Source organism: Phragmites australis, chromosome 6 (assembly GCF_958298935.1).
Source record: "Phragmites australis chromosome 6, lpPhrAust1.1, whole genome shotgun sequence".
Taxonomy (NCBI): Eukaryota; Viridiplantae; Streptophyta; class Magnoliopsida; order Poales; family Poaceae; genus Phragmites; species Phragmites australis.
In genome coordinates, this window is record NC_084926.1 from 45,263,925 (window position 1) to 45,289,770 (window position 25,846).

Consider the following 25,846-nt stretch of genomic DNA (forward strand, 5'->3'; position numbering starts at 1 on the left):
TCTCCCTCCCTCTCTCCCTTCCGTCTGTCTCCATGAGCGAGACGAGATCACAATCCAGTATCTCGATCAGCACCGAGCGACCTGGACAAAATTAAGCAGCAGTCAAGTTTACATTTAAAAAAAGCAGCAATGGAGTTAATTCCCGCACCGATCGACCTGATGACAACTAACAGTGCAGAGTAGCTACGCAAACCCCGCTAACAATACTGCGGAGCCTGAGTTTGACCTCGATCGCTTGCTATCGACGCATACACCTGCAGAACACCTCCAGTTGATTTCGGGCATGATTATTGCAGTGCTTCATGTATGTATTATGTTTAACACACACACACACACACATACATACACACACATACATGAATACATAAAATAATCCTTGACTTGATGGGCTGCGTGACCACTACATGCGCCGATCGAACCACAATGTATAACTGTTAGTTGCTTGCTAAATGCTGCGGCTCGCCGACGACATTGCTAGTCCGTCTTCCAATTCCGATGGCCAACTCCGTCTCCACGTCCTCCATGCGCCGATCCTCTTCTTCTTGGCCGCCAGCACCAGTACTTGTTGTTGAAGGTCCAGCAGCATGCAGGCCCTTATTCAGCTCTAGCAGAGGCAGTGCCTTACACTAAGTACACATATGCTATCAGTTAGACAATGTATACATATGGATCATCAGTCAATATTGTGACTACTCAAAGATTTCATCAGAATAGTTTGCCACAAATGTACCACTCAATTAGTTTAACTGTTTGATGAATAGTTATTCGATTCATTCAGTACGTCTGTCTTAAATACCTGGTCACGGAGCATCGCGTTCTCCTTCAATAGGTTCCTCTCCTGTATACACAACATTTTTTGTAGTAGCATTAGTTTTGTATCTAGGTGCACTCAGAGCACAAGCTTAATTCGCACATCTCCGTGCAATTATATATATGTACTTATGTAGCGAGAGGCAAACATATATACCTTCTCCCTCAACTCCAAAAGTTGATCCATCAGCTTCTTTTGCTGCTCAACGTAGGTAACAGCAACTTGGATCATACAATATACAACGGTAGGTAGGAATTAGCAAAGTAATTTTGTTTTAATTGCTTGCCTTCTTTTGCCTGATGCTGCTTAGGCTCTTCTCCAACTGCGCTTCCAGCTCTTGTAGCTCCTGCATTGAACACGATCCAAGGCTCTCCCCCAACAGCTTCCTGCGTGTAAATATATTTTCCAACATCGAGCAGCTTGTCCATATTTGGTTTTGCTCCATAATCAAGGACACTCAGTACATAGAAATAATGCATGAGATAAGTCATCTGTCTTCACCTCTCATATGCCTCAATTGCGCCTATCTTCTTGCCCAAGGTTGTCGCCTCATATTTCCACCTCTTTGCATACATACACATTGCATAAATTATTTTCAGAGGTCAGAATTATATGTATTATTCATTCATGCTCAGTCACACCCTACTCGTATTTACATTATCGAGGTATTTCATATTTGTGCAAAGGGATATGGGATGTAAAAGGTTGTTCTGACGGCAGTTTATTAGTCACTGCTCACATGAGTAAGAGGGGGGAAATATACACATGATATATGAGCATGTAGAATGCCATGATGGGATGATGCTCAACACACCTCTATTGATCATCAGTTGAGATACATATACACCAAGTACAAGCACCAACGTGCAGGAACTAACTCCCTATTCTATAGCCAACACGAAGCTTATCACTACTAAAAACACCTAGAGTGTCTTTCTACAAACAGATCACATGGCAAACTGCTTGAGTGAAACATAAGAAGCCGTCTGTGTAAAGGTCATTTTCACAGACGGTTCCTTACATAAATCATCTGTGTTAATCGTACTATTAACGCATGTGAAAATGATCATGTCCAGAGATGGTTCATATAAAGAAATGCCTCTGAAAATAGATGATATGTTATCTTAAAAACTTTATAACTTTTTATACCAATTCAAATGGGGAGAAACTTTATATGAAAATTATAGCCCTTGACGAGATCTATAACTTTGTAGTTGAAAACTTTTTTATTTAAAGTCCTTTACATGTACAAATGATTAATTGAAGTTTCACATGCTATTGTTACCACAAGTCCTATTAATACAAGTAAACTCAATAACAAGAACAAGAAAAAGAATACTACCAACTCCAACATTTCCAACAAGATCAACAAGAAGAAGATTAAAGACCCAACAATCAACGATAAAGCTTGGTTTACAGAAGTATTAGTGATAACAATAGCATATGCACTCTTTTTTTTTATCGATATCTTGTGTCTAAAATTTCAAACCATTATTTCAATCTCTAAACGACTTCAAACGAAAAAAAATCAACTACAAAGTTATAGGTCTCGTCAAGGGCTATAATTTTCATATAAAAGTTTGTCTCCATCCAAATTCGTATGAAAAAGTTACAAATTTTTTAAGATAAGTTATCATCCATTTTTAGAGACGGTTCCTTATATGAACCGGCTCTGAAAATAGCCCTCTATTTTCATAGACAGTTCTTTATATCAACTATCACTGATATTGGATGACAACTCATTTAAAAAAAAATTATAACTTTTTCATACGAAGTCGAATGAGTATAAACTTTATATGAAAATTATAGTCATCGACGAAATCTACAACTTTTAGTTGAAAACTTTTCATTTAAAGTCATTTAGATGTCAAAATAATTGTTTGAAGTTTCAGATAGAAGATATTAAAAGGAATGCATATGCTATTATAATCAGTAGTAATTATGTGGTAGGATGGCGATGAGGGTTCACGCGAGCTGAGAGGTTTCGAGTTTGAGTGCCAAGAACCGCATGCACACGTATTTCGCGCGAAAAAATGCGTGACTTGTGACGTCGCGGTCGCAGTGTGTGCCTGGTCAGTCCATAAAGATTTTTTTCACTTTTTTTGCCAAAAAAGTCGATTGGGGCATCGATTATTACAGGCGGCCCGCTTAAGCGAATTGCATGTGGAAACCTATTTTCACAGGCAATTACTTAAGTGAACCGCCTGTGGTAATAGGTTTCCACATAAAGTTTCTTTTGTGCCTATGGTCCACATGCCTTTAATCACAAGCGAGTGTGTTAAATGTCTATGAAAATGAGTTACCACCCGCCTCTGAGAATAGTTTTTGTAGTAGTGTATGCTTGTAGTGATGGAGAGAATAGGTCCCATCAATTTATGTAACCGATTCATGCATGCAGAGATATGTGCATCAACAACCCCTGCAGTCATTGCGTTGCCATCATAGATGTAGATGCTGGAGTAGAATGTGTTGAATAGTGCGGATGTAACCCTTTAGTCATGATAACAGCAAATTGGTGGGTCGAGGGAACGTACAAGACACGTAGATAGCCAACCACGACTTTTTCGTGGACAAAGTGTACATCCAACTCGATGTGCTTTGTACACCGATAGGATTGGTGGTGAGATACACGGCGGTAAACCACCATTGCCTTGTCGACGTCGAAGTACAGCTTGGTGAGTAGTTGGCATAACCAGTAGTACTTTGCCACAACATTCGTGACTGCCCGATACTCAGCCTCAGCGCTGGAACACAACATGGTAGGTTGGCGTTGGCTTGACCATGACACCAGGAAGTCATAAACGAAGATGCATGCAATAGCCTGAGGTAGACCGCTGTGTGTTTGGACATCCTGCCCAGTCGGCATCAGAGTACATGGTTATTGGTGTAATAGGTAAAGGGGTGCCCCACTACCAAATATCAGCCGGCGGACAGGTATCCTCAAGACCAGAGCTTCACCTTGCGATCAATACAGGGCTCCGTCGACCAGTCCCCTGGATAAGGATAAAACTATCCGACTAGTCCCTACTAGTTGTAGGGTAACCAGTCAAATCACATTCAATGACGTTCACTCAAGTGTTTTCCTTCTTAGGTACCTCTTTTCAGTGAGCACAATTGTATGCAGACGTGGACATGGAGTGACCCGTCCCATAGCACTTAATACTACGAGATGGCCTCGCATGCAAGCATGGTGGTTTTCAACGGACGGGACATGACTTGTAGGACGACCAGAGCAGGTCAAGTGTGCCTACCCTCCCCCCCGCGTCATGATAAGCTAGGGGTATGTGGGTATGTCTGCTATCGTTAGGAATAGACTATGGCGCACTAGGTAGGGGCGTGTTTTTTTGCGTATCTTTAGGTTTTTAGACTATGATTGGGCTACCTATGTCCGGATCTGCGACGACCACAGTCTCGTTTTGAGGACTCTGGCCATCGCGAGGTTTTCGTCATGGAGTACGACCCAGACGAGCCTTGTGTGCTCCAAGCATGGAACACCGTGACGAATTCCGAGGATTCAGAGACTGAACATGAAGTCTGCATGATGGACCGTGCAACAGGGGGCAGTAGAGATACTCGTGTCTCAGGAACTGGAGGTGAGCCCCAGACCATTGGCCAAGAGGAAAACCAACCTGGCACAAGGCACGAAGGCGGTCCTATATTGCCCTAGTGACTACAACGCCACCTGAAGGAGTACCCGCCTGAGGTTGAGCCCTTGGCGGCGGCGTCTTCAAGGCTTTCATGCCACACCGTGGACTCGCACCGTATGCGGGACATGAGGGCTGGGGGCTCCGCGGACTCACACCACAGACTCAACAGCTTGATTATGAAGCCATGACCCCTGCGTAGAACCTGGAGATTGTGTGAGTGCTTTTTAGCCACCCGCCAGTGGCGGCACAGGAAAGTTCATCGGTAACATCATGGCTGCGCGACCTCACCCTCTTGGTAGAAACCGCTCGACAACAGACCATGGCAGTAGCCACCTCGTTCATCACGAGTGGTCAAGGTCACGGTCGACTGGGTTCACAGTGGACCCCGTGGCAGGAGAAAACCCATGCTCCCTCAGTAATAGGGAGTACTCGAAAACCCCTACCGTGTCGGGACAGTCAACTGTCTAACTTGCGCGACTCTCTTTGCCACTGCAACCTCCGTGACTTAATCCGAGGCCAGAGGGCCACCTGAAAACAGAAAGACCGTGGCCGGTGAGAGCAGGAAAAAGGCAAGCAGCCTTGCCACTCACCTTCTCCTCGCGGGGTGACGTTGAACTCCTCCACCCCATTGCCAGGACCACAAGATTGTCGGCTCTCCCCGATCATGAAAAGTTGCCCATCAACGAGCGGCTCCTCGTTATGGGACGGGGTGCAGCAACAACGAATTATGGAGTTAAGGAAAAAACGTGAAGTGTGCCGCGTGGTTGGAGCGGTGACCACAATGCTCGTCCTTGCGAAGCCGCTAAGAAAAGGCAAGGGGTGGTCGTAGCTGCCAGAGAACTGCTAGTGGTCGATGCCCCCACAGATGTGTTTAGTCCTTTACGAGAAAGTCAGATCCGCAATCATTATCTTTCCACCTTGCCCGAAGGCTTGAAGAGCGGCAATGTCGATGCTCTTGGTTGGCTCCGTGCGGGGCTGATCGCTTCTCTGCTGGCCGGCACTGCTCGTGGAACCCTCGCACGGGGTCATTGATCGACTCCGAGGAGGCTAGTCGTCGCCACGATAAGATAGGTTTAGGGATGGTAATTCTACCCGCGTGTGCAGGTACCCATGGGTAGTGTTGCCCGACGGGCGCGAGCATGGGTTTGAATTTTTACCCACAAGCATAGTGGGTCGGGTACTTGCGAAGTAGTGGCTTAGGCATGAGTTTTATAATCTACCCGCAGGTACCGCGGGCATACTCGCTAAGTATTGCCCAAAACTCCCTAGCCCAGCCCGCAGGTCTAACCCTAACTTTGCTTTCCTTCAACCCAGCTCATGAGCACCCATACTCTTCCCAAACCCCTAACCTCTCATTCTCTCCTCCCACACCACCTCTCGTTCTCTCCTCCCACACCGCCGTTAGCCCATCACCATGGAGGTCGAGGCCACTGTCGGTGACATGGGAACCAGAGGTTCCCGAGTCCCGAGACCAGAACAGCAGAATGCCACGTGACGCCTTCCCTCGAGGACTATCTCCCCAAGGCCCGAGAAGACAGTTCCGGGAGAGGGTGCTCAGGGTCATGAACAGTGGTCCCTGAGTACCCAAGTTCCCCGAGGACCCGAGAAGACAGAGTTCCGAGAGATGGCGCTCGGGGCCATTAACAGTGGTCCCTGAGTACCCGAGTTCCCCGAGGACCCGAGAAGACAGAGTTCCAAGAGATGGTGCTCGGGGCCATGAACAGTAGTCCCCGAGTACCCAGAGTTCCCCGAGGACCTGAGAAACCCCTTGCCGGTGGACCCCACAAGGACTCAACGGTGAGGTGTCAATTGGTGAGAGGCCCGATGCTGCATTTAAGGAGCATGGCCTGTCACTTCCAACCACTCTACCCATGCTTGTTGTCAGTCCCTGCCACTTCCTGGCAAGGAGGCTGCCACTTCCTGGCAGGGAGGTGTGATGGCATTTAATGCGATGGGTCCCATCGCACGTCACCCTGCGCGGCTGGGGGATGTCGTCGCTCGGCTCAAGGCTTATCACCTGCCGCCCTGCTGTGTCAGACCTACTCTGACCGACAGTTGCGGGGTGGTTCGGCAGCTGCCCGGTGGGCCCCCCTGCTGCAACTGCTAAAGCCGAGCGTAATGGGCGACAAGACCGGTCGGGGACGCACTTTTCAACCCCCCGTAACATCAAACTACAGCTCCATGATGGTTGCTTTCCATTTATGGCTCATGGGGACTCGTGCCCTCCTTTCTGGGCACGCTAAGCCTCCCGACGAGATAAAATGGGGAGTGCACCCCGGAGAAGAAGAGGGGTCATAAGGTGAAAACAACATGGTCATGACATACGAAGCACAAAGCCGAGTAGAAGCTCAGAGAGATCGGCGCTTGAAGACCGAAGCTCTAGACTTAGAAAAAAACCTTATAACACGAGAGATCGAGAGAAAGTCATTCCCAGAGCATTAATAGCATACACACAGGAGTAGGGTATTACGTCCCGTGCAGCCCGAACCTGTCTAAAATCCCTTGAGCATTTACTCTCGCTAGCATCCGATCATCCGTCCCGTCTACATCTTATACACTCGCATTAAATTCACATATGAGGTAGATTCAGAATCATCCCCCATCCGAATCTCAAAGGGGGTCCCTCAGGATCCCCGCTTGAGGAGTTCATCCTCCGACGGCTGACGCGCCAGGTAGGTGGGTTGCATTCCTGAATCCGCCTTGTTTTCTGCAGGAAAAATGGCAAACGGACATCGTCTTCAACGCACCAGCTCCAACTCGAGCGAAGAAGTGGAGCCCATTGCTTAGGAGGCCCCAGTTGCTGCTGTTCCTCAGCAACAGCAGCGGTCGGCCCGTACGACGCCCCCTCCCTTGGGGACGACGGCGCTGGGCCCAGCAGGGCCGCCGCTGCTGTCGCAGGCGGACCGCCTAACCCTCAGCAAGCGGCAGACACCCCTGTCGCAAGGTCGACGTCCGGACAGCGCCAGGCACTATTACAACGTAGGCTCGTCTTTGGCGACGCTAGCCCTGGGAGCGCTTTTCTTGCGGCGCAAGCACTCCTCAAGCACCCGTCTGTCCAGGCAGCAAGGGAAACCCCGGAAGGTCGTTGGTTGCAGGAGATGGCCGCCTTAATGGGCACGTCTCACCGTCAGGTGTTGGCCGAAAGTTCCTGCACCACCTCCCACCGCGGTACAACAAAGGCCGGTCCATCTTCGGGTGGCGGCAGAACTGGCCGAGGGGGCTCCAAACGGAGCGCCGCCCTCTGGTCACCACAGGAGCTCAGGACCTCTGCTTACACCTCAACGAGCGGAAGGCTGTCGGGGCAGTCCCGGCGCGAGGCCAAGGTAGAGGACCAGGCTTCCTCTATGCCGGCCCGCGACCGTCAGGGTTCCCCGGCGTGCCGGCGTTCGCCCCCAAGGGCACTGCTGGCGCCGTGGGATACGGCACAGGCTGCCGCGCATTCACCAGTGAGCTCCATCGGGTCAACTGGCCCACGAAGTTCCGGCCAGAACTACCGGAGAAGTACGATGGGTCCATCGACCCCGTCAAGTTCCTCCAGATCTACACCACCGCCGTCCAACAGTAGGCGGGAGTGAAAAGGTTATGGCAATTAGTTTCACGTAGCCTTGAGGGGCTCTGCCCGCTCCCGACTTATGAACTTATCACCAGGGTCTATTAGCTCCTGGGATGATCTGCGCCACCAATTCGTGGCCAATTTTCAGGACACTTTCACGCGCCCCAGCTTGGAATGCGACCTCCATGCCGTCAAGCAGCAAGAGGGGGAGACACCGAGACGCTTCATACAACACGCTTTAGCCAGGTCCGCAATACCATCCCTCGGATTACCCCCCGTGCCATCATCGTCGCATTCTGGCCGGGCGTCCGCGATGAGCGGATGTTTGAAAAGCTAGGTACACATGAGGTCAAAACCACCGCGGAGCTCTTCGCGTTGGCTGACAAATGCGCCAAGGCGGCGGAGGCTCGGGCGTGGCATGTCCCGCGCCCTGAGCAACCCGTTGTCGACAAGGCAGGTCCTTCCCGCTTTGACAGGTGGGAAAAGAAAAAGAGAAAGATGCGCGACGCTGCCCCTGTCGTGCCGGCGGCAAGAAGCTCGCTCCCGCGAAGCCCGAACAAGAAAAGTGGTGTGAGATCCACCAAACCGACTGGCATGACCTCACTGAGTGCCGGTCGTACAAGGGCCTCGTCGAGCGGTGCCAAGGATGGCGACGACAAAGCCGCCCCCAAAAACCAAGAACTCGGGTTCCAAGAGCCCGAGCACATCGTTGCTTTCATCGACGGAGGCGCTTACACGCCCTCCTCTCGTCGCTACGTCAAGACAATGCGGCGTGAGGTGTGCTCGGCAACCTCGTGCGCTGCGGCCGCAAGGCCTCTGAAGTGGTCGGAGACCCCGATCACCTTCAATCTGGCAGACCACCCCGCGAGTACTGCAGGGGTGGGGCGACTACCTCTGGTGGTGTCCCCCACCATCTGTAATGTGAAGGTCAGCTGGGTGCTGATCGATGGGGGTGCTGGCCTAAACCTCCTGTCCCAGGAGGCCTTCAAGAAGCTACATGTGCCTTCAAGGCGCCTAAAGCCGTCGCTCCCCTTCTACGGGGTGACACCGGGGCATACGCTGCCCCTCGGACAGGTCAAGCTGCCCGTCACTTTCGGAAGCTGGGACAACTTCCGGATAGAGAACGTCGTCTTCGATGTCGCGGAAGTCCCTCTCCCCTACAACGCAATCTTAGGGCGCACGACGCTCGTCCGGATCATGGTGGTGACGCACTACGCCTACCTCACGGTCAAGATGCCAGACCCCGCAGGTCCCATCTCCGTGCCCGCCGAGGCTGGCAGCGCCGTCTCCTGCGCCGAGCAACTATACTCGGCCTTGGTCTCTACTCGGGCCGAAGTCGAAGGACACCTAGGGGGCCCGAGACCTTCTTCATCCAAACCCTGACTCGCCGCCGATGCCTCCATTCCCACGAAGGAGGTCGTGGTGGGCGAAGACTCGTCCCAGGTCATCCGAATCGGTGGTGACCTGGACGACAAATAGGAAAGCACGCTTGTCGCCTTTCTCCGGGATAACGTCAACGTGTTTGCATGGCAGCCGTCCGATATGCCCGGGATCCCTAGGGAGGTGATCGAGCTCCACCTTGCCGTGCGCCCGGACGTACGACCGGTGAAGTAGAAGGTCCGACGGTAGGCGCCCGAGCGCCAAGAGTTCATCCGGGAGCAAGTCAGCAAGCTCCTCGATGCTGGCTTCATCCGAGAGGTCCTCCACCCGGAGTGGCTGGCCAACCCAGTCGTCGTCCCGAAGGCCAACGGTAAGCTACGGATGTGTCGACTACACCTACCTTAATAAGACTTCTAAAAGATCCTTTTCCTTTACCCCGCATAGATCAGATTGTAGATTCCACTGCGGGATGCGATCTTTTGTGTTTTTTAGATGCAAATTCGGGTTATCACCAAATCCGCATGGCCAAATAGGACGAAGAAAAAATATCTTTTACTACCCCGGTGGGGACCTATTGCTATGTGTCAATGCCTTTTGGTTTGCACAACGCTGGATCTTCATCCGCGGTATCACAAGTCGCTTCGGCGTCCCGAACATAATCATCACCAATAATGGCAACCAGTTCACAAGTGCCCTGTTCGGGGAATACTGCGAAGACCTCGGGATCAAGCTCTGCTTCGCCTCTGTCGCTCATCCTCAAAGCAATGGGCAAGTCGAGCGCGCAACAGCCGAGATACTGAAGGGGCTCAAAACCCGGACCTTCGACGTGCTGGCAAAGCATGGGAAAGGATGGATCGACAAGCTGCCTGCTGTGTTATGGGCCAACCGGACCACGCTAAACCGCGCCACCGGGGAGACACTGTTCTTCCTCGTATACGGCGCTGAGACGGTCCTCCTTTCCGAGCTCACTCTCGGCTCCCCTTGGGTAAATGCTTATTCAGAAGGCGAACAGAAATAGCGAAGATGCGACGACGTCGATCACTTGGAGGAGCGTCAGCGACGAGCCGCCGTCCGAGCCGCCAGATACCAGCAGAGCCTGCGGCGCTATCATCAGCGCCACATCCGGGCTCGGTCACTCGAGGTTGGGGATCTAATTCTCCGACGCATCTAGACGCGCGAAGGAAAGAACAAACTCTCCCCGATGTGGGAAGGCCCCTTCATCGTGACCGGTGCCCCGCGACAAGGCTCATTTCGGCTGGCCACGGAGGACGAGCAGCCTCTTCCAAACGCGTGGAGCATCGAGCATCGAGTATCTGTGCAAGTTTTATTCCTAAGTCGGCATGTTCATGCTCGGGCCAACCTGGACAGGGGCCTTCCCCCTGCCCAAGTTGGCTGGGGGCTGCCACCAACCATGTAAGTTAGCACTTCTGTACAAATTGTCAATATACGCTCATACTACTCATATTCGGAGTTTTTCTTCTGGAATCCATATGTTTAATCTGTTTGGTGAGATGCTCGATTTGTGCGAGAAAAACACGCTCTCTCATTTTTTCCCGCTGATAAAAACGGATCCCGGTTGGTATGCGCGCAGGCAGTAGCTGCTGACTTAAGTCTGTTGTGGTAGGTTGTGGTGCCCGACTGCATGACAGTACCCCGAGCACTACTGAGCCTCTAGGGTTCTCGGGTAATCCTACTGTTTGAACAAAGAGTGATCGCGATTGCCTAGACCCCAGGGCGGGCTGTCGGTGCTCGGTTTGGTCAGTCCTACCCTGAGCACTACCAAACCATTGGACTTCTTGATTATGCCTCTGTCTGTATACTTCGTCGATCCGGATATTCGAGAGGTCTTGGGTAAAAAACGAGAGCAGTCTATAATAAGTACCGTACTAACAGAGCGCACCAAGCAAAGAACCTTTATCTATTTCTTAAGCTTACAGATCAATGATCAAGAACCATGCAGCCCGACCGCAAGGGCCTCAGTGCCCAAGGTGCTGCTCGAACTCATGGGGTCCTCGGGTAAACCTACCGCTCTAACATGAGTAGTCGGGACCACCTAGCCCCTGGTTCTGTCACCGGGTTTACAGCGCTTGAGTGCTAAAAGGATGTCCTGGGGGCTTAGGCGCTCTGTACGAGGGAACCAACGTTCCCGGGCACCCTGAGCTCAGGCCATCTACCCCTTCCTGGATCGGTCGGCCAGAAGACTGACAGCTGTCCGGTGAGTAACTAAAGTTATATGAATTTCCTTTCATATATACGCAATAAACTATTGTTCCCGAGTTATCCTTGGGACCCTCGCATGCTAATCTGTTCGGCGAGACAGTCTCCTCAAGCGCAAAACCCCGCCCACGTGCTCGCTTTTCCGGAACGACAAAAACAGACATTAGTCAGTGTACCGTACGGGCGGCAATGGCTGACCTAGGTCCTTTATGGTGGCTGTGGTGCCCGGCCGGCTTGACAGAACCCCAAGCATTACCGAGCCTCTGGGTTCTCGGGTAATCCTACCGCTTGAACAAAGAGTGGTTGGGACCGCCTAGACCCCAGGGCGGTGTCGGCAACATAGGAACCAGGGGTCCCCGAGTCCTGAGGCTAGTACAGCAGAATACCACGTGGCACCTTCCCTCGGGGACTATCTCCCCGAGGTTCGAGAAGTCCAAGTTCCAAGAGAGGGCGCTCGGGGGCATTAACAGTGGTCCCTGAGTACCCGAGTTCCTAAGGACCCGAGAAGGTAGTTCCGGGAGAGGGCGCTCAGGGCCATGAACAGTGGCCCCGAGTACCCGAGTTCCCCGAGGATCCGAGAAATGCAAGTTCCAGGAGAGGGCGCTCGGGGCCATGGACAGTGGTCCCCGAGTACCGAGTTCCCCGAGGACCCGAGCAGACACAGTTCCGAGAGAGGGCGCTCGGGGTCGTGAACAGTGGTCCCCGAGTATCCGAGTTCACCGAGGACCGAGAAAAGACATATCTGGAAGAGGGCGCTCGTGGCTACGAACAGTAGTCCCTGAGCACCCAGACTTCCCCGGGGACCTGAGAAGCCCCTTGCCGGTGGACCCCACAAGGGCTCAGTGGTGATGTGTCAATTGGTGAGAGGTCCGATGCTGCATTTAATAGGGAGCGTGACCTATCACGTCCAACTGCTCCCTCACGCCTGCTGTCAGTCCCTGCCACTGCCTGGCAGGGAGGCGTGGGGACATTTAATACGACGGATCCCATCGCTCGTCATCCGGCGCGCCTTGGGATATCGTCGCTGGGCTCGAGGCATATCGCCTGCCGCCCTGCTGTGTCAGGTTTGCTCTGACCGAGCAGGCACGCGGGGTTGCTCAGAGGTTGCCCGGTGGTCCCCCTGCTGCACCACCTCCCCTTGTCGCTCCTTCCTCGGAGGGCTCGGGGCAGGTTTGGCCGGGGCTCTCTGCTTGGGACCGGCCGGGGGCCTCAGCTCAAAGCTGGCTGGAGCCCTCGGCTAGGGGTCCGCCAGTGCGCTCGACCCAGGGACAAGGGCTAGCCTCGGCTGCTCCGGTTGCTTCTGACCTCCTGCGGAGTCCTTGGACGGCCTGAAACAAGAACAATTTAATAACTAGCCAAAATCCGAGCAAAACGTGCTCAAGACAAAAAGGGAGCTTGCGTAGCTTTAGGCCCGCGGTACCGCTATTGGTACTGTGGGATTTGGAAGTCTGGGCTCTGCGGCTTCGGCTCAGACCTCCTCTTTTTTAGGAGAAGGCTCTGGTCCTCGGGCCGTCGTGGTCCAGCCCCAGCGGCCGCCCCGAAGCTTGCCTCCGAAGGCTGGTCGGTCCGGCTGCTAGCCGTTGCACCGCCAGTCGGGCTCTGGCCCTCGGGCCGTCGTGGGTCGACCCCAGCGGCCTCCCCGGAGCCTGCCTCCGAGGGCTGGTTGGTCCGGCCGCCAGCCATTGCACCGCAAGCCGGGATGTAGCCTCCGGGTTGCCGCGCCCTAGATGCAACCTCCGTTCTAAAATCTGCTCCCGAAGACTGGCCACCTCAGCTGCCCGCCGTCGCACCGCCTGCCGTCAGTCGTTGTCGCGGAGGTGGCGGCGACGAGGATGAGGATGGCTGAGGGACGTACGCCTAGGGATGTTTCCCCTTGTCGCCTCGGGTCGTCGGCCTACTGTCTTCGGCGGCGGCGCCCCTCCCTCTGTTGTCATCTACCCCGGGGATGTGTATGGTCCCGGGGTTCCGGCTCCTCGAACGGTCGACCAGCCCCTGGGCGTCGAAGGCTGGCATTGACGTCTGCAGAACCGCCCGGCCCGGATCTGCGCAAAGCGCCAGCTCCTCGCGTGGTAGGACTGCCCGGGCGAGGTCGTCGACGCCGGTCACCACCTTAAGCAGGGTCGCCAGGGCTCCCTCGTCGAGGTCCCCCTCTTCACCGATGGAGGTCCTCGTCAGGTCGCCCGAACCGGTGTACATACAGGTGAAGCGGGCACGCTTCCGCAGAGGGGCCAGACAGCGGCGCAGGTAATCAGCGACCACTATTAGCGAAGTAAGCCCCGCCCGGCGCAGGTCGTCAATACGGTTCAGCACCGGGCGCATGCGCTCATCCTCCGCAGGGGCCGCCTCCCAGATCGGCTTGTGGGGCTCCACCGGCGTTTGGGGCAGCGTGAGGCGGTCATGGGGACTGACATCGACGTAGACCCAATCCCGGCGCCAGTCCTCCCATTTGCCGTGCAGCACCTACGGGATCTAGACGTCGCCGAGTCCCTCCCGCAGGTGGAAGTTGCAGCAGCCGACCACCTCCACCTCGTCAGATCCCTTCCTCTTCCCGGTCGCTCGAAAGACGAAGAAGTGCCGGAAGAATGCGACCAACGGCGGCACTCCCACGAACATCTCGCAGAAGTGGGCGAAGATTGCCAGGATCACTAGAAGTGGGCCAGCTGGACGCCGAACGTGTCCAGAACTTGCAGGAAGAACGTCGAGAATGGCGGCACCAGTCCAGCGGCGACGAAAGAGACGAAGATTACAATCCGCCCCGGTCTGCGCGTGGAGGGCGGAAAGTTGGCCGGCGTCACCACCGACGCCTCCCGCTGACCAGCGGGGACCATCAGCTTGCGGACCTTCTCGGCCCCCTCCTCATTCATGAGGCGGGACTTCGGCAGGGCACTGTTGGGGCTCGACGCGTCCCCGTGACCGCTTCCTGCCCTCGGCATTCTTTGGGGGTGGGGAGTGTGCTGGAGGAGATGAGAAGAAAGGTGCGCTGCAGGCTGAAGAGAGAGCTCCCGGTGCGCAAGGAAGAAGGCAGAAGATGGCAACCACAAGAATGGCATGGGGGGTAACGGTTCGCAGAAGTGAGCGTTGTCCCTGACTGCCCCGACCACTACCGTACCTAAGCATCATCCCCGGCTCTCATCTCGCCAGCCGCCGACCCTCGTCCCCTCAGGCGACTCGCGGGTTTTGGGTACCCGACAGGCATGAGTATGGTCACAATATTGTACCTATCACCCTTAGCGAACATGGGTCAGGTAACCCGAATTGGGTCGCGAGTCGGGCACAGTTCTACTTCGCCCACACCTGACCCAATCCATTGCCATCCCTAGATAGGTCGGTACCGTGACTAGGTTGGTTGTCAGTTAGGCTAGTACTAGGCATGTAGAGATCGATTGGCCGCCAGGATGGATGTCTTGGCAAGCCTCTCTCCCTGAGGCAACCTCAGAGACCTCCATGACTTTGTCGATTATCAGGCGCAGGACATTGACCTCCGAAAGACCATGCAGCGGTGCAAACCATGGAACCATAACCTAAGAGATGGCTTGGGGGCGGGAATTTAGGAAAATGCCCAACTTACCCTCCTGAACCGTGCTCTCTCCGATGAGGGAAGATCGCACAGCGAAGGAGCATCGATTGGAGGACCGTCTTTTCTTGAGGCAGTCAACATATGGTTCTGGATTTGTGAGTCGACGACCTCATCAGTGAGCTCTGGAAAAAAGGGGATAATAAGTTAAAGGTCACACACCTAACAAAATACACCAGGGGAACGGTTGCGGTATTACCTGAGGATATCTCCAGGGTGACGTCAGGCCTGACGTACTTGAATGCCGAATGTGCTCTCCTCCATAAAAGGCACAACCAGCGCTTGACGAAGTCGTGCACGACATCTGACCCTATTAGTCCGACTTCTCTGAGCTGGCCGATCCGTTTAGCGAGGGTCAACAACTCTAGGGTTGTCGTGAGGGTGCTCCCCTAGTTGTCGATGACCTGCGCCAACACGCTCGACATGTGGAGGTTGTCCAAGAAGTTGTCTGCCGTAAGGTAGAACCACTCCTCTCTCTAACCCGCTCGCAGCGACTTGAGGCCCACCTCGATGTAGGAGTCTGTGACGTCATCGCGGAGGCGGATCCCGCAGCTTCCTGTGTCCGACCCGATCACTGAACGACATGTATAGAAGAAAAAGAAGAGATCCAGGCACGGTTCAACCCCGATGAAATTCTAACACAAATGAGCAAATATGCTTAGCATGATAATGGAGTTAGGGTTGGGGTGAAGGTGGCAGATGTCATAAAAGGAGATAACAATAAAGAACTCAAAGAAGGGCGGCATGAGGTTGGCCAAGAAAGAGGCGAATATCACAATCTCCCCCTGGTAGGGAGCATGCACAATCTCCATGGAGCAATACCTAGACGATAAGTGATGGGTGAGCTGGCCAGCATCGTGCATTTGCTTCAGCCTTATCGCATCACACTTGGATACGGGAAATGGGCTTATTGCTGGTGCGCGCCATTGGACGCTGGAGGAGGACGCTTCAGTGGCTAGAACAGAAGTGGAGAGATGGGATCTTTGAGAGGGAACTTAGAGGTAGAGGGCAAAACGATCGAGGATGCGAGACGATGGAAAAGTATGGGAGGGGCCTTAATGCTCCAATTTAAAGGGTTGCCACGGTACCTCAACCGCCGCGGGCCTTGCTTCTCTCGAAATTTAAAAGGTCGCGCTTGGGGAAATGAAATTCCGTCGGGTCCGGTGGCGTATCGTATCTCACTCCCACGTTCTCTCTTTCTTTGGACATTTAACCTCCCCCGGAATGTGGTTTCCTGAGTTGACCATAAAAGCAGGCCGCATCAACGACCACTGCCCAAGCGAACATGCGCTCACCTGGTAACCAAGTGGCACAACTGGTCTTGAGCACGAACACCAGGCACGTAGCGATTACGGGCTGCTACGGCGAACCACTCAGTCCACTACATCCTTAGGAGAGCTTAGGGGCTAATATTGGTGTAATATGTAAGGAGGTGCCCGACCAGGCGGGCGCCTCACTGCCAATGTCAACTGACAGACAGATATCCTCAAGATCATGACCTCACCTTGTGACTAAGATAGGGTTCTGTCGACCAGTCCCCTGGTCAAGGATAAAACCCAGCGACCAGTCTCTACTGGTCGTAGGGTAGGTACTCACTTAACCAGTCAAATCATATTCAATGTCATTCACTCTAGTGTTTTCCTTCCCTAGTACCTTCTTTCAGTGATCATGATCATGGGCAGGCGTAAAGATGGAGTGACCCGTCCTGTAGCATTTAATGCTACGGGATGACATCACTAGTAAGCATTACGGTTTTCAACGGACGGGACGGGACAGGACTTGCAGGACAACCAAAGCAGATCGAGCGTGCCTACCCCCGTCATGATGAGATAGGGGTAGGTCTACTATCGTCAGGAATAGACTGGCTATAGGGCTTAGCCCTGTCCATTTGTATGTTCTACTTTTCCCCCTGCTATATAAAGGTGGAAGAGGAGACTAAGGGAGAGATTATTCCAAAACAAGTTCATCCAATTCATAAGAAAATACACATGATGTAAGGCTATTCCATGCGAGGCCTGAACCTAGATAAGTCTCCATGTTCTTGCGTCCATTTGATGCAACCACAATAAACGTTGATCAACGCACCCGTCATCCGGTACACCCTGAATTCATTATCACATATTATCCCTCGACAATGACGATATCAGAGGTCCAAGAGCCAGTGATTGTTATCCCACACCACACAGTGTCATGCACGTAGCGCAAGATTCTCTTCACAAGAGCCCAATGTACGTCGTGGGGATCATGCATATGTAGGCATGCATGACGAATTGCATATGCAAGATCATGACGAGTTAATGTTAGGTACTGGAGTGCACCCACGATGCTCCTATAGAACGATGAATTAGTCGTCGGCTTGCCGGCTGATGCGGACAACTTGGGCTTGGTGTCGACAAGCGTGGCAGTGGTTTTGCAGTTCACCATGAGGGCTCGATCAAGTATGTCGAGAGCATATTTCTCCTAGGATAGGAAGAACCTGAACGATGTGCACTGAACATGAATGACGAGGAAGAAGTTGAGCTTGCTGAGGGCCTTCATCACGAACTCGGTGTGAAGACAGTTGATGATGTGTCATAGAAACTGATCCAACGAGGCTATCAAGACTATGTCGTCAGCGTACAATAGCAAATAAGCCATGTCATTGTCGTGGTGAAGGACGAATAGAGAGGAGTCGAACCGTGTCGAGACAAAGCCGAGCTTGGTGATGAATGCAACAAATAGTTGGTACCACGCGCGTGACGTTTGCTTGATGCCATAGAGTGACTTTGTCAGCAAGCAAATATAGTCAAGGTGGTCAACATCGACGAACCTGGCCAGTTGCTGGTAGTGAACACGCTTAAATAGTGTGCCATGCAAGAATGCGTTCGACACATCGAGCTGGTGCACATGCCATTGGCATGAGGTGGTGAGGTGGAGGACCGTGTGGAATGTGCCTGGCTTGACCACCAGTGCAGAGGTGTTGTTCAAGTTGAGCCCAGGGCGCTGGGTGAAGCCCCACACAATCCATCGCTCTTTGTAGTGGCCAAGAGCTCCATCAGGCTTGAGTTTGTGATGGAACAACCACTTTCCTGAGATAACACCAGTACCGTGTGGTCAGGGAACAAGTGTCCAGGTTTTGTTCCATAGAAGGGCCTCATGCTCATCCTTCATGGCGGCAAGATAGTTGGGATCCCGTAGTGCCTCACGGATGGACATAGGTACCAGGGAAGTTAGAGTCGCAGTCAATATCGATGTGGACACGACGTAGACGTATCATGGATTTAGGACATGGGGAGGTTGCGTCGTGTGCGCCACGAGTGGAGAGGTGCTAGTCAATGCTATTAGATCATGGGCCATTGAAGTAGTTGACGTGGGTGTCGATGGAGTGGCGGCTATGTGACCTGGCGCTCCAAGAAGATCGTGCTACATTGATGGCGCAGACGATGTACGCTGGTGTGGATGTGCAACCTGAACGACGATCGGGGCAACATCCTAAGCCATCATGTTAGGGATGCGAGATGGAGGTAAGATTGCTGGTGGAATCTCTGGAACATGTTGGAAAGGAAAAAAATGGAAAGTCGAACATGATGTGTCGTGATGTCAGTATGCGCCTAGTGGCAGGGTTGTAGTACCGATAGCCTTTGGTGCCAAGTAGATAGCCGACGAACATGCATGGGATAGAGCGGGGAGCGAGTTTGTGAGCTACATTGGCTGTCGTGTTTGGGTAGCACAGGCACTCGAACATGTGTAGGTGTTGGTAGTATGGTAGCGAGCCGAACAGAAGCTCAAAGGGAGTGGCATTGTTCTAAGAGGGGCATGGGCGATGATTGAGCACATACGTGGATGTGGCAAGGGCGTCGGGCCATAAGGCATAGAGGTGTAGAAAAGCAAAATGTGCACACTCTCGTTGAGTGTTCGTAGGACGCGCTTGGCATGACCATTTTGCTTGGACGTGTAAGGGCATGTGAGGCGCAGGAGGGTTCCCTGAGTGGAGAAGTATGAGCAAGCGATGAGGTTGTCGAACTCCCGACCATTGTCTGTTTGCAGGCACTGGACTGAGAGATGGACAATGTACGAATGTTGGAGAAGAATGTCTAGAGGGTGGGGAGAACGTCAGATTTGTGTCGTAATGGAAACATCCAAGAGTAATGTGAGTAATCATCGAGACTCAAGTATAATCAAATAATACTGAAGATCATAATTACTCAATAGTGGGAATGTCCAGACATCACAATGGATCAACTCAAATGGAAAAACAAACATTAACGATGAGGAATTAAAAGGTAGACAAACATTTTTCCTGATGCGCCAGGCATGGCACAAGTGAACGTCCGATTTATTGTAGGTGTAGCCGAATGAACGAAGGATGATGGAGAGTGGTGCACTGTCGGGGTAGCTGAGGTGCGCATGCCTGATGTCCACCAACGCGTATAAATTCTTATGAGCATGGGTGCCGCCATGGAGGTAGAGGGCGTCGATGTTGTCACTACGGAGTATAACTGTCCATGTGTGAAGATCCTTAACAGAGAAACCATACGAGTCAAATTCGACGAAGACAGAGTTGTCACAAGTTAGTGCACGAACTGAAATAAAAATTTTGATGAGAGAGGGTGAAATGAGGACATTGCGAAGATTAAGGGGATGAGAAGTAGGCAGAGATGTGGTGGCACCATTGTCGACGATGATACAGGAGGAGGTGTTTAAAGGAGATTGTGGGGAGGAGGTGTTTAAAGGAGATGGTTGTGTAGAGTCAGGACACAATGCTTGTGTTGTTCTAAGTCCATTTGGCATCAACGAACTTGAGTTGTTCGTCGACGGTGCCGTCGATGTGGTTCTTGAGGCCAAATTTGCGAAGATGACAGCGACGAATATAATCCCCTAGGAGTAGTTCAAATCCTAAAGGTTCAGGGTGATGAGGACATTCATGCGAATGTTCACTAGTTGGATGACGACGGAGGATGCCGGCAACAGAGCGGCATCGATGAAGGGGTTCCCACCGGTGGATGACACTGAAGACGGGGAGGAAGTCATGGTGAGCAGGTGAGCGGAAGCGAGTAGTAAAGGATCGGTTTCAAAGATAGAAACAAGCATCCGATACCATGTAGAATGCAAAGATGGGATTATGCTCAACACAACTCTATTGATCATCAGTTGAGATACATATACAATGAGTACAAGCACCAACGTGCACTAACTCCTTATTCTATAGCCAACAAACTAACGGTATGCTGGCAGTGGTGGTGTCAAAATAGGTTCTATTGTAGCAAAAATAGCTCTATTATGTCATAATTGTGACTTTAGTGATTAATGACAACATAGTCATTGAGACTAATATGTTTGTGAAGAATATATGGTAGCAGGTCTCATGTATGCAAAACAGGAATAATCCACCAAAGTCGGGACAAAGTTTGATTGAATTAGAGAAGTCTCAGAAAAATTGTTCTCATCGGATAGTTCAGTGCAGGAGTTTGCACTCACCGGAACATTTTGTCCAGAAGCTGTTAAACTCAATAGATGGTCCGGTGATAAAGCTTTGGTAACGCTGGAGTATTCTATCAGTGGAGTTCAGTGAAGTCGAACTCACCAGTTCGGGTGATGCCACGGTGAACACATCGGAGTATTTTTGATGGAGGATGGGGATCACCTCACCGGATGGTCTGGTGTTAGAAGAGTAAGAACACCGAAGCATTTAACATAACATTGGATTTTTTTTCTAGGGAGTTGGAATTCATCACACTAGAAGGTCCGGTGATCAACAGATCTACACACCAGACAGTTGAACAGTATAGAAGATGGCTCAGTCATACTTAAGTCTACACATCGAAAAGTCTGATGATGGAATTGAAGGCAACGCCGAAATATCCGGTGTTAAGAAGTTTGAGTGAAGTTTCAACAGCTAGTATTCACTGATGTACACACTGTATAGTTTGGTGATTGTACTACTATTATCACCGAACCATCCGGTGTTCACAGTAAAGTTGAGCCATTTGACTGATGTACACACTGGATGATTCGGTGATTGTACTACTATTGTCATCGAACCATCTCGTGTTTACAGTAAAGTTAAGCCGTTAGAACAACGGTTAGTTGGCGGGTTTGAGGCCATAAATACCTACTCACTTGGTCATTTGAAAGTGCTGGAGTCCAAAGAACCCATACACACCTGACAAGACATAGAAGCCATCTAAGTGCTTAAAATATTCATCAAAGACGATTAAACACACCATTAGAGAGTGATTAGTGCTTATAAGCTTAGAGAGAAGTGTTGTTAGGTGCTTCAACCTAGAGAGTGGATTAAGGAGTGATCCAACCATGTACCGAGAGGTACGCTAGCGTCTTAGAGTCTTGGTGACTCATCGGTAACTTGTTGACCCTCCGATTTGGTGTGGAGGAATGGCAAGAAGATTATACAAGGATGCGAAGACACTTGTCTTGTGACTAAAGCTCTAAAGTAAAGATGACGCACAAGTGACCGAAAGAGAGGTTGGTGGTGAGACCTCGCCTTGGTGGCTTGATGACTCATCATGCTTGAAGGCTTATCTTGGTAACTTGGTATCTCAAGAGTCGTAACCGGAAGAGACATGATGATCGAAAACATATCATTTGTAGAGCTCCAACATAGACTAGAGGTGGCTTGTGTGCCACCGATATCACGGGATAAAAATCCCTTGTGCCGAGTTTATCTCTCTACCTTATTTACGTTTCCGCATTTATATACTTGCAATTTAGATAGAAATTAAGATAAGTTTATTTTATAAAGTTTTTGAAGCCATTAATTTCTAAATATCCTAATTCGCCCCTCTTTTAAGACATTACCGTTCCTCACATCCATCTAAATTTTGAGTAAGAGGTGGGGGACAGGAGGGGGAATATCTTGGTACCTCTACACCTGTTTCATCAGCTTTCTCAATTGTAGGTGTGTCTTTTGTGTGGTTCAGGTAGCGATCAATCGTCTTCTGCAAGCTGAGAATTTCCAAACATTAATAGACAAGTAATTAGAACTATAAGGAGCATATGCATAGCGACGTGAGCAGTGGGTTTCTTCACAGGCTATACCATCGTAAATGACTAGCTAATGGATTATTTAACCAGAATTGTCGTCAAAAGGATCTGATCATAAGGAACACACAGTTCAGCCATGTACATGGTATATGGGTTTCTGCTAAACAAGCACATAAACAAGGTTTATTTCATTGGTTCTGTTTTGGATAATGTGAAAAGGTAATTGCGTCTTCTGTTTATAATAATAGACTCCAGTGCGTGAACACATGGATACACTATCTGCAGTAACAAGCAGAGATTCAATAAAAATAAGATACAACATAAAATTAATCTGAGAGAACCAAACGCATGATACATAAAAAAGGATATACAGGTTCATAATGATGATTCTAGAGCTTTTTAGTTGAATATACACTGTTATTTAACAAATGCTGATAACCTGTTAAAATTTCAAAGTAAAAAAAAAAACAGAATAATGTTAAAAGGAACAATTGAGATAGAGTATTGAAAAATGACCGAAGTAGTCTGTTGCTATTAAGTTCTGGTTCTTTCTCAACAGACAAGTGAATACCGAAACGACAAAATCTATTTTGTTGAGTTGCTCGTGATAACACTTCTTTTGTAGTGATAAATCCCCAACTTTACTGCAACCAGCAGTGCATATTATCAAATAGAAAGATACTGTAAAATATGATCATTTACGAGTAATCATCTTGAAGCTTACTCACAACTTCACTATGCTAAGGGCTAAAATTACCCAGTACGATGATATTTGAATATTCTTAAGAAATTCCTAATAACACAGTGACTTTCTACCCTCAAATATTTTTTTGGAGATTTAACTGATTCAAACATCATTTAAGTGTGGACCATTTGAGCAAAGAATGAGGGGTTTGTGTACTGTTCCTTTCTATTCGCCTATTCATATGTACATGCGGGTGGCTGATGTGTGCATAAATGGATTATATCGACACAAGCAAGAAATGAGAATTGTTTTCAGAAGAGATATCCAGATTAGCAAGGATTTGATCCACCCAAAAAAAAAGGAAACGCATACCATATAAGTATATATCTGGTCAACAATGATCTGCTAATAGCGACAATGTTATGGTGCACAAGTCATTAGTAAACCAACGATGGATGATATGGATGATATGCATGAAAGCATGATAATGCATGTGCCATATTGAGTGGTACAAGTACACTAAGGATTCTTCTAAGAGAAAAGATTAATACTATATGCATTTTTCAATTTGTCTAATGCCAAGCTTGATCAGTACGTCTATCTGATCAGTTCTCGGGAACTAATTAATACTGGGAAATACTGCTAAGCTTAGAAAGATACAATCAAATGGGTTTGCCAGCTTATGTTAAGAACTGAAAAACTCCTCGCTTTTCCTCTCTCGACTGCACCAGAATTCTATGGGACTATACCTATATATCTTCCAAGCGAAAGCTTAAGCCATATCACTCAATTTTTCTGCCATCTCATGTTTTTGTGCTTACGTCTCCCTGATTATGGAACCAGCAACAAAAATCAACAGATCTCAAAGCAAATTCAACAAACATAATGATAGATAAACAGAAATAAGAAACTACTAGAGATGGATATCAAAATCAAAATTATATACTACGCTTTGTTGACTATATGTATATACGTTTCTTTTTTAGCTAGATTTGTATATATTGTCGTCTCACATACCTACATGGACAATGTTTCTTTTCATTCTTTTTCTTTAGAGGTAAAGCTCTAGAGAGATACATCAATGCAGGAAAAGAGGACAAATACGTGAAAACTGCAGTATAAATTGACTGTATTTTATGTACTAATTGCCAGGGAGAAGTTGTAAAATAATGCTAAACATAATTTAACAAGAAAAAAATTAGTCCAATGCGTAGTTTTGTCCTCGTGTTTGCAAATGCAAGTCAAAGGCATGTCGATGACCCCTACCAATTAACGGTACAAAATCACACTGTAGGGTCAATAATGAACCCACAAATTAATGTGGAGTGAAGTATATATATAAGAGGTTGCTAGACATTTCAGACTATATAGTTGGTGAGGTATTAGTCAGATAAGTACACAGATAAAGGTTCTAGAATTAGCAGAGAGGTTTTTTTGTGCATTTGAGTACTTGAGAGGATTAATTTCTAACCCTTTAGAAGGGGGAATTAAGAATTAAGAGAGAAGTATTTTCTCGTTCGAACTTATTACTATTCTCGTTCCCCCGTCCATGTACGTATGAATAATGTGTGTATATGTTTTGTAATCGATCTAAACACCAGGAAATATATATGTAGGTCGGTCTACCAGCACGTATATATACGTACTTGAAGAAAATCAGCAAGAGAGAACTTTATCCATGATAACGAATCATGCATGTACAGAAGTGCGGCCGTCAGGGTGATGTATTTTATTTCATGTACTCGGTCGGTCGATTAATTAGTTGGGAATTACCCCAAACACATGTTAATCTATTCGACTAAACGCACGTACGGGTCATCAAACTGCAAAGAAGAAGAAGCAAATGATATTCTAGGGCTAGGGCTAGGGCTAGGGCTAGCGAAGGAAGGAAGGGAGGGAGGGGACACGTGACGTAGACGTACTCGGTGGCGGAGGCGAACTGGTAGAGGCGGCCTCGCGGGGAGAAGACGACGAGGGCGACCTCGGCATCGCAGAGCACGGACAGCTCGAACGCCTTCTTCAGGAGCCCGCTCCGCCGCTTGGAGAAGGTCACCTGCCGGCTTGTTGCGTCCTCGATCCGCCGCATCTCGCGGCGCCCGCGCCGCCCTCGCTTCTTGCCGTCTGCCGCCTCCGCCACGATCTGCTTATTGTTCCCCTCGGCCGCCGCCGCCGTGGCAGCCGCCGGCGTCGCCACCATCTGAATGAAGGCACGTGCGGGTGGATGGATCTGAATTAAGGGGGAGGAGAGGATGGCTTAATCTGGTGGTAGCATTATTGGGGATTTCCCTTAATTTTGTAGGGATATGATGCGATTTCTTTCCTGGAGGAAGAAAAAGGAAACCAAGGGGGTTCTGCTAATTACTTAGAAAGGAAAGGGCCGGAGGATCCACAAATGGCCTGCCCACCAATATAATTGAGTTGAGTTGATCGATTTGACCCCTTAGCTATACTTCTCCTTCCTCCGAAAAGAAAAAAACAAATAATTTCTCCTTAGTACTGTATCTAGTTGCAAAGGTACAGTAGGAAAGGAAAGGAAAGGAAAGCCACTGTGTCGGAGTGAGGACTACGTGTCAGGAGCCTATTGCCTGCGGCTGCATCTTCGTACGATGATTGGAGCGACCGTACGGGCTCACCTAGCCACTGGAGACACGCGTGTTAGCGGGGCCCGCCACCACCACGGCCGGCAGCGAAAACGAGGTAGCACCGCCACGTGGATCTCCAGACCACACCACCCACCGACGGAGGCTGCCGGTACATTACCCGAGAGCACGACAAATCCACCAGTTTATACCTAACGTTAAGGCTTAAAGAGCAATAAATTTTCAAACAGTTAATATATGGTCCAGGCTTTCCTCGGAGAAAAAAAAAGAAAGAGAGAAAAACGCAGGCACGCATAAAAACAAGAAAAAACACTGGCTCATGCCCGTTGGATGAGCATACACCGGCTCACTTTTTTTTTTCAACCTTCGCTCGTGCCCCTTGCATGAGTAGTTCTTTC

General features: G+C 50.1%; 1 protein-coding gene across 1 annotated transcript; it reads right to left on the reverse strand.

The window, feature by feature from the left end:
* Positions 1-91: 91 nt before the first annotated feature.
* Positions 92-25,257, reverse strand: LOC133922874 (MADS-box protein SOC1-like). The gene is made up of 7 exons (XM_062368400.1): positions 24,771-25,257; positions 22,043-22,124; positions 1,313-1,374; positions 1,098-1,197; positions 968-1,009; positions 797-838; positions 92-626 (listed from the first exon to the last, which is right to left on the reverse strand). The coding sequence occupies exons 1-7, from the start codon at positions 25,043-25,045 to the stop codon at positions 435-437; spliced, it is 795 nt and encodes a 264-aa protein (XP_062224384.1). The 5' UTR covers positions 25,046-25,257; the 3' UTR covers positions 92-434.
* Positions 25,258-25,846: the final 589 nt, after the last annotated feature.